The 14277-nt window shown below is 43.4% G+C and overlaps 1 protein-coding gene across 3 annotated transcripts in view; it reads left to right on the top strand.

The window, feature by feature from the left end:
- The window catches only part of ZC2HC1A (zinc finger C2HC-type containing 1A), a 68291-nt gene that overhangs the window by 37250 nt on the left and 16764 nt on the right, over nucleotides 1-14277 (top strand). For all 3 annotated transcript variants that reach the window (XM_075826099.1, XM_075826098.1, XM_075826097.1), the window contains exon 8: nucleotides 4033-4134. In XM_075826099.1, coding sequence (XP_075682214.1) covers nucleotides 4033-4134 — 102 coding nt within the window. The remainder of the gene's footprint in view (nucleotides 1-4032; nucleotides 4135-14277) is intronic.

The raw sequence follows: 14277 nt of genomic DNA, 5'->3' as shown, positions 1-14277 counted from the left end.
ATAATAAGAATCATTATTAATCCCCCTTCATCCTGATCAATAAAAAGTGTGAATTCTCATTGGATAGGCGATCATGTGTGTTGCATTGACATGTGTAGGTTGTTGGTTCAATTAGGATCCAAGCAGAAAACTGCACGGACAAAGCATAATCAGACCTAAGAGGTGCGTTACGCAATGTTACTACTGTACGCTGGCCCTGGCCTATGGAAGGCTTACATGAAACATTTATAGTGCATGCTATATGGTGCAGTCCAAAATTTACTTTGTTTTTACTTTACCCTATCTTTCCCTCATCCATCAGTGTTTACAGATCTAGGAGGTAAATTAAAAGTATAGTAAAGGTTTCCACAGGATAGGTGATAAATGTTTGATCACTAGAGATCGCTAGAATGGGGGTAACATATCCTCTGTTCCTCCTCACTGCATGAACGTGTGGAGAAGGAGCGCTGTACTAAGCTGTTTCCGTCATTCCCACAGAGTAGATTCAGCGGCAGCGCACATGTTTAAACTCCTCCTTATCATGGTTGTGCTGATGAGGAAGAACTGTCAATTCAGGACCCTCCCCCTTATAGCGATCAGTGAGGTTCCCAGCGATCAAATGTTTACCACCTATTCTGTGGTGGATTGCCATATTATTAAAGGAGTTGTTTGAGGCTGCATGAATGAAAAAGCAAGAGACCTACCAATATACTTTATTTAAAAATTGGGGAATGGCATGACCTGACTGCTGCCGAGCTGTAATTCCTCTATATGCTGTCAGTACAGTGCCAACCTTTAGAGCAGACTAGTTGCTATGGATATAACTGCCTAGCAGCTACAACATTTTCTATCGGATTGTCAGGCATCACATCCACAGCCTTTTACGTGGGCAGATGAACAAGCGCTCGTATGAACACTTGCTCCGTATCATTGCCTGTGTAAGGGTGAGCTCACGTTTGGCGTACTTGCATTGTATGCCTATAGGAAAAATATTCTGAATATTTTTCCCATAGGACTACAGAAATACAATGCAAGTACGCCACTTGTGAGCGCAACCTAAAAGTGCCCAGCGATCAACCCACAAATGAGCAAACGCTCCTTTGTCAGCTGCCACATTTTTTATGCGGGTATTAAAATCATTGGTTTGTCGGCAACACATCATCCCGTGTAAATAGATATCTGCTCTCGACTATAATGAACCTGTATGTGCTCCTATGATTGCACTAATAATCGTTCAGTCACATACAGTACCGATGATTGCTCATTGTAGATAGAGCTAAACAAGCGCTGATCGACTTTATATTTGGCGCTTTTTAGCGGCAAAAAATTTGCTTGTGTAAAAGGAGCCTTAGATGACTAAGATATTCAGTTGAGGGCTGAACTGGTACTGAGCTGAAGGCAGGAAAGAAGTGAGGAGACCTGACATTACACATACAGAAGTAGTGGAGCCGAGTCATTGTAGCAGCTTCTTCTATCTAAAGTTTTTCATAGGACTTCAGATAATAAACCTACTTAGTTATGTTAAGCTCTCAAACTAAGCATATGTGGAGGCAAAACACTTTTCTTTTATTGCTAACTCCCACAACAGCCTCCAAAGTTTTTTCACCGAAACAGCTAATCTGGCAAATGGGGTTTCCAAGCAGAGACTCCCTCGCAACCCGCATCTCTGAAAGCAATCATTCCCAGTGATGTGGTTATAACAAGAGCTCCAAATACTATTGATTAATATTGACAGAATGATAATGAAGGTCTAAACATTTATATCTATGATCATAGACATTAGAAGTCAGTAACATATATAGGGAGATTTCTATGGCAAGCAACGACACAGGTTTTAGAGTGAACCAAATTCTTCCACATCCACCATTGTCAACACATTGCACCAGATGTAGGGTTGGTAGATAGTGGATAACCATATTTCAGTTGTCTTTTATCAATTAGATGATACTCTAATAGATGAGGGTCTTGAACAGGGTACCCACCTCAATTTACTTAGAATTCCCTAAAAGGTATTTGAACATGAGTTTTCTGAACCAGACAACCCTTAAAGTAGGAGCTCAGCCCATATGAGTTTACGTTCTATAAGCAAAATGTATTACTGTGACATGATGATATAACAGGTACGCTAAATGAATCGGCTTGCTTAATTCTTCTTTCTAGCGTGTTATTATTATAAGGCACGCTCTATTTGCTTTCTTTGGCAGCTTGGCTTCTACCTAGAGCTTTAGATGCAGTGAGATCTTGTGACTGGGATAACATTGCAAAGTTATAATGAATGTTCACTTACATGAATATTTAGGAAATTGTTAGACATCATTATCTTATCAAAATATATATATATACACACACGTACACATACACACACACACATTTACAAAGTATATAGAAAGTATATACTTTGTATTCCCTGTGCACCCTAGTGTTACAATAGGCAGGCAGGAATAGTAGGTAAGGCTATGTTCACACCTGTGTTGTCATTCCCTTGTTCTGCTCTGTCAGTGGAGCAGAACAAGGGATTAACGGAACCAATGGACACCGCCAGTTGCCGACGGAACCTATTGACTTTAATAGGTTCCGTTAGGGTGTCCGTGATTTTATGGGACACAAAAGCGCAGCTTGCTGAGCTATTTTCTTCGGTAAACCCTGACGGATCTGCGACGAAGGCAAAGAACGGAGACTCTGACGCAGATGTGAACCGAGCCTTAGTTAGATTAAGAACTCTAAAAAAAATTAAAAATGGTTAAGTTATCTAAAATATTTCAAAAGTTTTAACTGTGTAAAAGAACGTATGCCAAAACTTTAAATTTGGCCTGGTCATTTAGGAATCGAAGACCCTTGGTCCTAAAAGGGTTAAGAGTCTATAGGCTAAAGGAAACTTAAAATTCCCTGTTAAGCCCCATGCACACGAACGTAAAAATGCCCGTAATCATGGGCCGTAATTACGGGCCCATAGACTTCTATTGGCCACGGGTACCTCCCCGTATGCTTACAGGAAGGTGCCCGGGCCGTTAAAAAATATAGAACATGTCCTATTTTAGGCCGTAATTATGGCACGGGCAGCCCATAGAAGTCTATGGGGCTCCCGTATTTACGGGCACGGGTCCGTAAATACTGGTGCAATACGGGTCGAATACGTGTGACCAAGGACCCGTATTTACGCCAGTGTTTACGGGAGGGAAAAAATAAGTTTGTGTGCATGAGGCCTTACTCTGTATGTTATTATGGGATGATACTTACAACTAGAGGGAGCAATTTTAGTAACATTATAATAGAGAAATGCTTTCTGTGCAATTCTTTAATATATTCTTAAAATCAGAAGACTGCTAGAGCTGTCACTCAAAACAGAAGGGAAAGGCTGGGGAGCGTTCAGTTCAGAGAGCCCGGAACACTACACATGAAGTTGCAATTGTGGTTCTGGGGACATTAAAACCTGGATTTCTCGGTCATTCTGCATGACCATCATCCCAGGTACGGTAACCCTGCTCTTCCCGTCCTCTTTATAGTGATGTTAACAGTTTTGAGGGGTCAAAACTGCTGTCACATTCTCTTTTAATGCAACTGTGACACTGACTTATTGTGAAGTTAATTCAACAGAGACTTGGGTATGACAACAGTTGCACGCCAATAGATATGGTGAAAAGGCAAGTGTGCAGCTGTCATGTGACTCTTCCCGTTCGCAGCTTTTGAATTTTGACTTTTGAAAATTTGTACTACTTGACTTGAATACCCGGTGTCATCTTCAGGTCGCTAAATTGTCATATTCTGATTCAGGACTTACCATATGTTGTGAGTTGGTGGCACATCAAGGAGGAATGGTGCTGGTGATGACTTTACCCCGTTACTTCAAAGTTCACTTCATCATAATACTCTGCGGACTTTACCAGGCACAGTGCTGTACACATCCGTAGCGGCTGTGCCTGGGATTGCAGTTCCAGTCCCATTTAAGTGAATAGCGGAAAACCTCTAACGCCTACAGAAATATTGTACTTCTTAATAAATATTTCTGTCATATTTTGCTACAGTATTTTTAAACATTGTTTGTTTGAATTTTAGGGGGACATTAAAGTCAAAAACACCACCAAGCATGGCTAGAAACCCAACATCAGTTCCTTCCGCTAACAAGAGGAAAACTTACAATACAGACAACTACTCAAGGTACTGTGCGCTTTTCTTCTCCTGTATCAGCCTCAAAGAGAATTTCAAGTTTTATGTGAATTAAAGTGGAATCATTGTAGAATATTTAAGAGCGCTGCTTTTTGTTAGTGAACAGAAACATTCATTGTTTTCATTCTGAAATCTTCCGGATCATGTCCATCTGACAGCTGCACGATTTAGTTGGGCATAATCAGGAAAGGTTCACTGGCTATAAACAGTGAATCTTTCCATTCACCAACAGGAATCCGAAATCTTGGAAATGGGAACACTAATATCACAACCAAGACCTAAGGCTTTTTTTCTAGATCAGTTTAATTAATTCCATGTTTTACATTTTTATTATGAGCAGACAAATCACAAAAAATGTGAAAAAGACACTTTTTTTTGTAATTTTTTATATACATTTCTTTATTATGTATGTATGTATGTATGTATGTATATATATATAGTGCCACATTGCCCACTGTAGATAGTGCCAGTGCCCACATATATAGTGCCCATGTAGGTATCGCCACAGTGTCCCCTGTAGGTAGTGCCCATATAATGCCACAGTGCCCATGCAAGTAGTGCCGCACCCCCTGTAGACCGCACCACACCCCCTGCCGATAGTGACACCCCCTGCAGATAGTGACACCCCCTGCAGATAGTGACACCCCTGCAGATAGCGCCACCCCCTGCAGATTGCACCATCCCCCCTGTAGATAGCGCCACCCCCCTGTAGATAGTCCAACCCCCCTGTAGATGGCAACATTCCCTTTGTAGATCGCGCCATTCCACCTGTATGTATCAGCACCCCTCCCCCTGTAATTGGCACCCCCTTCCTGTAAATAGCACCACTCTAGCTCCCTGGAGTGGAATCCATCTGGCTGGGGATTCCGCTCTTACAGGGAGCCCCTGATGTCTGTCCATATATGAACAGTAACACTAGGGGCTAACTCTAAAGCCGTAATCCCCTGCCTCAGCGTCGGCAGCACTGTGGCCGGGGATTACGCTCCAGGAGTAGCCCCTGACTTCACTGTCTAGTGATGCCAGGGGCTTCTCCAGTAGCGGAATTCCCGGTCATAGTGTCGGCCGGGGAATCCACTCCTAGAGAGAGCCCCTGACGGTGGACAGTGACGTCAGGGTCTCTCTGACGGGGATTCTGCTTCTAGAGAGCGATCTGACACCGGGGATGCCTCTCCTAGTGGGAGTTTAGGTGGTGCTATCTACAGGGCGTTGCTATCTACAGTGGGGGCACCATTTACAGCGGGGATGGAGAGACGTTGGGGGCTCCTAGGAGTGGAATTCCCGGCCAGAGAGCTGCCCGGGGATTCTGTTCCCAGAGGGAGCTTCGGTAGCGCTATCTGTAGAGGGTTTTGCGCTATCTACAGGGGGTTGTGTGTGGTGCTATCTACAGTGGGGAGTGTAGTCTGGGGCTTTTAAAGCCCTGGCAGACGTGAGAGTGCAGCGCTGCTCACACTGAAGCAGCACTGCACTCATTAAACCCCGTTCAAGGCCGTCAATGTTTATACACACGTGGCAACTGCACGGGGCATCGGCAGTTGGAACGTATATAGCCGTATGGCAGTCATGAAGGGGTTAACATTACCATAAATAAAACTTGTTTTTTTTTAATACTTTGTAGAGAATCCTTTGCAGGCAATGACTGCCTGAAGTCTGGAACCCATGAACATCACCAAACGCTGGGTTTCCTCCTTTGTGATGCTTTGCCCGGCCTTTGCAGCTGTCTTCAGTTGTTGCTTGTTTGTAGGTCTTTCTCCCTTAAAGGGAACCTGTCACCAGCATTTCAACTATTGAACTTTACTTATCCCTCACTGGCCGCTGCTATCAAAAGTTCATTGCCGTTATCCTAAACTCCTCCTCCAACTGTAGATAACGGTCCTCAAACATTTTGCGCCTTTTATCGTAATAATCCCGTGTCCATTTGTGCGTACGCACCAGAAGAGGACATCAATGCACAAGCGCAGGATTTTGTGTGCTGGGGGAAGGCGAGGAGCTGTCAATCAAAAGTAAGGAGGCGGGGTAAACTCGGAAACACTTGAGGAATGGAGATATGACTCTTTTCAAACAAAGATATGACTCTTATGCTCATTAGCATACAGTGTGGGAACACTAAAAAACTGAATACTAAAGGTACAAAATCATGAAAAATCGTTTCTATGTAACCTATAATTATCTTCTAAGTAGGCTTTGTTCCTTTAGTATTCCATTTTTTTGTGTTCCTGCACTGTATGCTAATGAGCATAAAAGAGTCAAATCTGCTTTTGAAGAGTCAAATCTTCATTCCTCAAGCCTTTCCGAGTTAACCCCGCCTCCTTACTTTTGATTGACAAGTCCTCGTCTCCCCCCAGCACACACAAAGTCCCGCTCTTGCGCATCAATGTCCTATTCTGGTGTGTGCGCACAAAGGGACACACGATTATTACCATAAAAGGCGCAAAATGTGCAGACCATTATTTACGGTGGGAGGAGGAGTTTAGGAGAGGGGATAACAGCAATGAACTTTTGACAGCAGCAGCCAATGAGGGGTGAGTTGCTGGTGACAGGTTCCCTTTAAGTTTTGTCTTAAAGAGGCTCTGTCACCAGATTTTGCAACCCCTATCTGCTATTGCAGCAGATCGGCGCTGCAATATAGATTACAGTAACGTTTTTATTTTTAAAAAAACGAGCATTTTTGGCCAAGTTATGACCATTTTTGTATTTATGCAAATGAGGCTTGCAAAAGTACAACTGGGCGTGTTTACAGTAAAAGTACAACTGGGCGTGTATTATGTGTGTTACATCTGGCCGTTTTTACTTCTTTTACTAGCTGGGCGTTAGGAATGGGAGTGTATGATGCTGACGAATCGGCATCATCCACTTCTGTTCGTTAACACCCAGCTTCTGGCAGTGCAGACACACAGCGTGTTCTCGAGAGATCACGCTGTGACGTCACTCACTTCCTGCCCCAGGTCCTGCATCGTGTCGGCCACATCGGCACCAGAAGCTACAGTTGATTCTGCAGCAGCATCAGCGTTTGCAGGTAAGTAGCTACATCGACTTACCTGCAAACGCCGATGCTGCTGCAGAATCAACTGTAGCCTCTGGTGCCGATGTGTCCTCGCTCGTCCGACACGATACAGGACCTGGGGCAGGAAGTGAGTGACGTCACAGCGTGATCTCGCGAGAACACGCTGTGTCTGCACTGCCAGAAGCTGGGCGTTCTGAAGAGAAGTGGATGATACTTCTCGTCAGAACGCCCAGCTAGTAAAAGAAGTAAACACGCCCAGATGTAACACACATAATACACGCCCAGTTGTACTTTTACTTTAAAAAAAGCCCAGTTGGACTTTAGCAAGCCTCATTTGCATAAATACAAAAATGGTCATAACTTGGCCAAAAATGCTCGTTTTTTAAAAATAAAAACGTTACTGTAATCTACATTGCAGCGCCGATCTGCTGCAATAGGAGATAGGGGTTGCAAAATCTGGTGACAGAGCCTCTTTAAGCAAGTGAAATACATGCTCGATCGGGTTGAGATCTGGTGATTGACTTAGCCATTGTAGAATATTCCACTTCTTTGCCTTAAAAACACCTGGGTTGCTTTCCAAGTATGTTTTGGGTCATTGTCCATCTGTTTTGTGAAGTGACGTCCAATCAACCTTGCTGCATTTAGTTTAATCTAAGCAGAAAGTAAATCCCTGAACACTTCAGAATTCATCCGGCTGCTTCTGTCTTCAGTCACATCATCAATAAACACTAGTGACCCAGTGCCTTTGGTAGCCATGCATGCCCATGCCATCACACTGCCTCCACCATGTTTTACAGAGGATGTGGTGTGCTTTGGCTCATGAGCCGTTCCAAGCCTTCTCCATACTTTCTTTCCCCCATCATTCTGGTACAGGTTGATCTTAGTTTCATGCCGTTACAGTACTGGGCGGCTTCTTTCAATGTTGTTTGGCAAAGTCTAATGTGGCTTTTCTATTTTTGAGGCGGATTAATGGTTTGCACCTTGTGGTGAACCCTCTGTATTTGCTCTCATGAAGGCTTCTCTTTATGGTAGACTTAGATACTGATACACCTACTTCCAGGAGAGTGCTCTTCACTTGGGTAGATGTTGTGAAGGAATTTTTCTTCACCATGGAAAGGATTCTGCGATCATCCATCACTGTTGTCTTCCGTGGACGTCCAGGCCTTTTGGAGTTCAGGAAATCACCAGTGCGCTCTTTTTTTCCCAAAAATGTAGCAAACTGTTGATTTGGCCACTCCTAACATTTGTGCTCTCTCTGATGGATTTCTACATTTATTTCAGTCTAACGATGGTTAGACGCATTGAGAGCTCGTTTGACCTCATGTTGTGGGTTCACACCAACCGCTTCCAAATGCAAATTCCACACCTGGAATCAACTCCAGACCTTTTACCTGTTTAATTGATGATGTAATAACGAGGGAATAGCCCATGCAGCCCATTAAATAGCTTTTGAGATAATCGTCCAATTACCTTTGGTCCCTTATAAAAGAGGCAGCTAGATATTAAAGAGCTGTAATTCCTAAAGCCTTCCTCAAATTAGGATGTGGATACCCTCAAATTAAAGCTGAGATTCTGCACTTTAAGCCCATTTTGATTATATAACTGTATATTCAATATGTTTTGGTAAACCGCTAAAATGCCAACACTTCTGTCACTGTACAAATAATTCTTTACCTAACTGTACATCAGTATGTTCTTGTTAAGACCTGTTTTACATAGCAATGCATACTGTCAGGCCCACAATGGTTTAAAAAAAAAAAGAGCTCCTGGTTTAGGTGTTTTGGTTGTCAAATGATTGCAATCCAAGCTCTGCCAGGGATACTTTGCTCTGTCTAGACAGGTTATGTATGAATATATTCCCCAGAGATAAATCCAAGCTTTCATGTTAACACACACCACAGAACCTTTCTTTTTTACATACAACTTTTCATGTCACTATAAGTACATTGGGCTTTCAGAAGACCCTGTAGAAAATTGTTTTTAAAGAGGCAAAGTGGGTAAGAGAAAAACACAGATGGAGCTTTTAAGAAGGGACTTCAGCTTTAAACATAGGGTTATGAAACACATAGCGTTTAATATTTGTTAACGCTGTCAACATTTAGGTTCATGAATGTATAGGGTGCCATATGGCTGTGCACAAAGACAAATGTATATAGCACATCCTTCTAGCAGGAACTGCCGTAGTCCAGGACATCAGTTTTTGGGTACTGACTTTTGATTTTGTTGTACTGGTGTGTGTACATTTTACATGTATATGTCGATAGTAGAATTTCCCTAACTCTAAAACGTACTCCATATAAGCTACACATTGTAAACGCTGGGCAGAACAGAACAATTTTTCTTACCACTGATGAGTGATCGGTGGTTTTAAAAATTGTGCCAAGTATCTATGGACAATTCCATCAGAGCAATTCATATCAGTAAAGATTTTCAACTTGAATCTTTCGCTCATTTCGATTCAATGCGTCATTCAAGTGCTCCCTTAATTCTTTAGTGCGGTCTATTTTACATGCAGCCAAACCACCGCCATCCATAAGATGCAAATTCAAACTTAATCAGCGGACTCTTAGGCCTCATGCACACGACCGTGCTTTTTCGCCCACAATTTTTCTGCAGTTTTGCGGATGAATTGCGGACCGATTCATTTCTTTGGCGCCATGCACACGACCGTGGTTTTCACTGATCAATGCTGGGGCAGCGAATCCGGACCGCAAAAACTCAGAACAAATCATTTTACTGTCCGGATTTGCAGATTCACAAACTGGCAAAATCTTTTTTTTTTTGCTATTTTTTGCGGTTCTGTAAATCTTGATGACACGTTGATACACAACAAACTTTTTTTTTTGTAGTTAAATGGACCGCAACATAGCTGTGGTTTTGCGACTTGCAAAACCACTATGGTTATGTGCAGGGGGCCTAAGGAGTAATATCCAAATCTAAAATTAAACTAAATTGGTCTTACCCATATGTAATTATGCCTGGTCCTTGCTACTAATGCCCTAACACACGTTTGACGTGTTCATCGGGCTACAGTTTATAAAACTTTTTGTGGAATCCTAAAACATTTTTATTGGAAAGTGTACCAAAAAAAAGGTGTAGTGCAGCTAGAAATGTTTTTTCTAGTCTATATATTTTTTGGCCTTTTCTGTGCCTCTGTTTTCTCTCTGTGACAAGTGGGCGGTGTCTTTGTAGTGTGGAGCTGTGTGCTCCACCCTGTCAGCTGCCTCCCTCTATTGCTCCCCTTCCCCTCTCACAGCATGAGGACCCATTTACACAACCGTGGATTTCATCCGTAATTATGGTCCGTAATTACGAACCATAATTACGGATCCATTCATTTCTATGACTTACGGACTCCTTCCCGTATATTTACGGGGAGGTGTCCGGGCCGTAGAGAGCATCCGTAAAAAAATAGGATGTGTCCTATTTTTTTATTTTACTCACCGTGCTCCCATACTATATAATGGTAGCACGGCCCGGAAATGCGGTTGACTGTCCTCGGCTGGCCGTGTCTGTAATCGTGCACCGTGATTATTGGCACGGTCGTGTGCAGGGGGCCTGACTCTGACACACAGGCCGAGTCATAGAAATAGCAACCTGATTCACTCCCCTCACACAGCATATGTTTTATACAGACACTGAGGATGAGATACTGCTGCAGCGTCCCACAATATGAAGTACATGGTTATTGTGTGGGCACAGCTGTTATGCCCACGCAATCACCAGTGGGAGTGTGATTGACAGCGACACTCCCCCCCCCCCCCCCCCCCCCCACTAACAGTCGGGATGGAGGAAAACTCGGTTCTTGCCCGTTTAACCCTGTAGGCACCACAGTCCGTACTAGGCTCCCTCCTTTTTGTCCCCCCAGGATTGTCCATTATGTCTATATATTTTTTGGCCTTTTCTGTGCAACGGTCAAAAAAGTGATGTATGTATGTAATAGATATGACATTACTTTATAATTTGTAATGGGAATATATATATATTTTTTTAAAATAAAATTATTATGTATAAAACAATAATCACACACCACATAAAAATACAATAAACCATTATTTTTTTAAAGAAAAAGTAAATAAACGGTTAAAAATATATACACATTGGGTGTCCCCACATTCGTAATGACCCGTACAATGCAGTTATGGCATCTACCAAGGTGAAGAGTGAAAAAGTCGATGTTACTAACGAAATCAGGAAATCTTACTGTCAGCAGACATCACATCACAGGCAGGATTACAATAAAGAACCTCTATTATAATTCAGATAACACTGGATCACACCAATAAAGACGACCTGTCACTAGTTTAGTAAAAGTCCAATCTCTTAGCTAATCTAATAGGCGCTGTCACATTGATACTAGTGAAAATTGTGTCCCAAAACGTTTATTATTTTAAAAGTTATGAGCTTTTTTAAAAAAATATGCAAATGAGCCTTTATTAGACAAATGGGAGGTAACAGCAGCGATTCCCCTGAGGTGGAGCCTCCTCACAGCCTCTGACGCTGTCCTATCAGCATGAAGCTGCTCCACACAGTGTGAGAGACAGAGGCTGGAGGGAAAGGGGGCCACTTCAAATAGCCATATCCCGGGCTGCGGACCACCTAGAACAGTGGTTCTGGTTTCACATGGAAGATACAGTTCTAGCTGTGAAACAACCAGAGGTATCACCAGTTGAAAACACAGTCGAGAATGGAAGTTGTATACTATATGATCATGTTGTGTTGCTGGGCAGGGAAGAGGAGAACTGTATGACGCGGATTGGACAGCGTCCTATAGAAAACATTACTTCGCCCAGAGTGAAAAGAACGAGTCACCTCCTATTTGTCTATTAGAGCCACATTAGCATATTTAGAAAAATGCTCATAACTTTGTAAATAATAAACGTTTCGAAACACAAATTACACTGTAGTTATCAGCATCTTAGCGGCTATTTGATTAGGCGGGATTCACACGACCGGGTCGCGTCCGAGCCCGAGTGCCGGCCGGTAAAATCGGCCATTCTGCCCGGCCGGTTTGCATAAAGTTATGCATCCGTGCCGGGCCGGGCAGATCCGGACAGTGACATCAGCGGCAACTCCTGAAGGGGAATCCCCATGTGTTCGGGGATTCCGCTTCAGGAGTTTCCCCTGATGTCACTGCCCAGATATGGACAGAGACATCAAGCGCTCTGTCCAGGAGCGGAATCCCCGAACACACTGGGATTCCGCTCCTTCAAGGAGCTAAAGTGCGGCTAGCACATAGCAGAGCGGGGAGATACCTCCCTGCTCTGCTATAGTGGCGTCGCTGCAGTAGTAGCAGCAGCAGCAGTAGCTGCTGCAGCTGCTAGCGGCGCCATCAAAGGTGTCGCCGTGCCAGGGCGCTTTTAAAACAAGCAGGAGAAGGGAGCCAGCGCAGCGCTCCCTTCCACCTGCTGTACACCCCGGCCCTGCCACACCGTGTACAGCGATGCAATTCGTCAGAATGGCATCAACTCCTCCTCCTCACATGCACTCTGCGCTGTGAGGAGGAGGAGATAGAGCGCAAGAGCCGGAAAACCCGGCCGTCACTCGGAACACATCCCGGTGATGGCCGGGTATTACCCGGCCCCATAGACTTCTATGGGAGCCGGGCGGCCGGGTACCCGGGCGAAAATAGAGCATGTCCTATTTTTTGACGGGCGGTTTTCCCGGCCGTCAAAAAATCGGTCGTGTGAATAGCCCCATTAGGGGTCTATTATTCCTAATGCAGCCGGGTGCCGGCCGATTTATGAACGGCCGGCACCCGGCCGGGAAACCCTGCCGTGTGAATGAGGCCTTAGTTAGGAGATAGGGAATTATTAAACTCGTGACCAATCCTCTTTAACCCCTTAAGGACACGGCCAATTTTGGCCTTGAGGACAGAATTTTTTTTTTATATTTACATAGTTACATAGTTACATAGTTAGTACGGCTGAAAAAAGACACATGTCCATCAAGTTCAACCAAGGGAAGGGAAAAGGGAAGGAAAAATTTCTACACATAGGAGCTAATATTTTTTTGTTCTAGGAAATTATCTAACCCTTTTTTAAAGCCATCTACTGTCCCTGCTGTGACCAGCTCCTGCGGTAGGCTATTCCATAAATTCACAGTTCTCACTGTAAAGAAGCCTTGTCGCCTCTGCAGCTTGAACCTTTTTTTCTCCAGACGGAGGGAGTGCCCCCTTGTTTTTTGAGGGGGTTTTACAAGGAACAGGATTTCACCATATTTTTTGTATGTGCCATTAATATATTTATATAAGTTAATCATGTCCCCCCTTAGTCGTCTTTTTTCAAGGCTAAATAGGTTTAATTCTTTCAATCTTTCCTCATAACTTAAATTCTCCATGCCCCTTATTAGCTTCGTTGCTCTTCTTTGTATTTTTTCCAACTCCAGGGCATCCTTTCTATGAACTGGAGCCCAGAACTGAACTGCATATTCTAGATGAGGCCTCACTAATGCTTTGTAAAGTGGCATTATTACATCCCTGTCCCGCGAGTCCATTCCTCTTTTAATACACGACAATATCCTGCTGGCCTTTGAAGCAGCTGATTGACACTGCATGCTGTTATTGAGTTTATGATTTACAAGTACACCCAGATCCTTCTCAACAAGTGAATCCGCCAGTGTAGCGCCCCCTAGGACATATGATGCATGCAGGTTGTTGGTACCAAGATGCATAACTTTACATTTATCTACATTAAACTTCATTTGCCAAGTGGACGCCCAAACACTTAGTTTGTTTAAATCTGCCTGTAATTCATGAACATCTTCCATAGTCTGAACTATATTACATAGCTTGGTGTCATCTGCAAAAATAGAAATAGTGCTATTAATCCCTTCCTCTATATCATTAATAAATAAGTTGAATAATAGTGGTCCCAGCACTGAACCCTGGGGTACACCACTTATAACCGGGGACCATTCAGAGAAGGAATCATTGACCACAACCCTCTGGATACGGTCCTTGAGCCAATTCTCAATCCAATTACAAACTATATTTTCTAAACCTATAGTCCTTAATTTACCCATTAGGCGTCTATGGGGGACAGTGTCAAATGCCTTTGCAAAGTCCAAAAACACTAAATCCACAGCGGCCCCTCTGTCTAGACTTCTGCTCACCTCTTCATAAAAACAGATTA

Source organism: Rhinoderma darwinii, chromosome 5 (assembly GCF_050947455.1).
Source record: "Rhinoderma darwinii isolate aRhiDar2 chromosome 5, aRhiDar2.hap1, whole genome shotgun sequence".
In the NCBI taxonomy this organism is placed as follows: Eukaryota; Metazoa; Chordata; class Amphibia; order Anura; family Rhinodermatidae; genus Rhinoderma; species Rhinoderma darwinii.
Note: the sequence above shows the minus strand (reverse complement) of the source record. Positions and strands in the feature narration are given on the sequence as shown.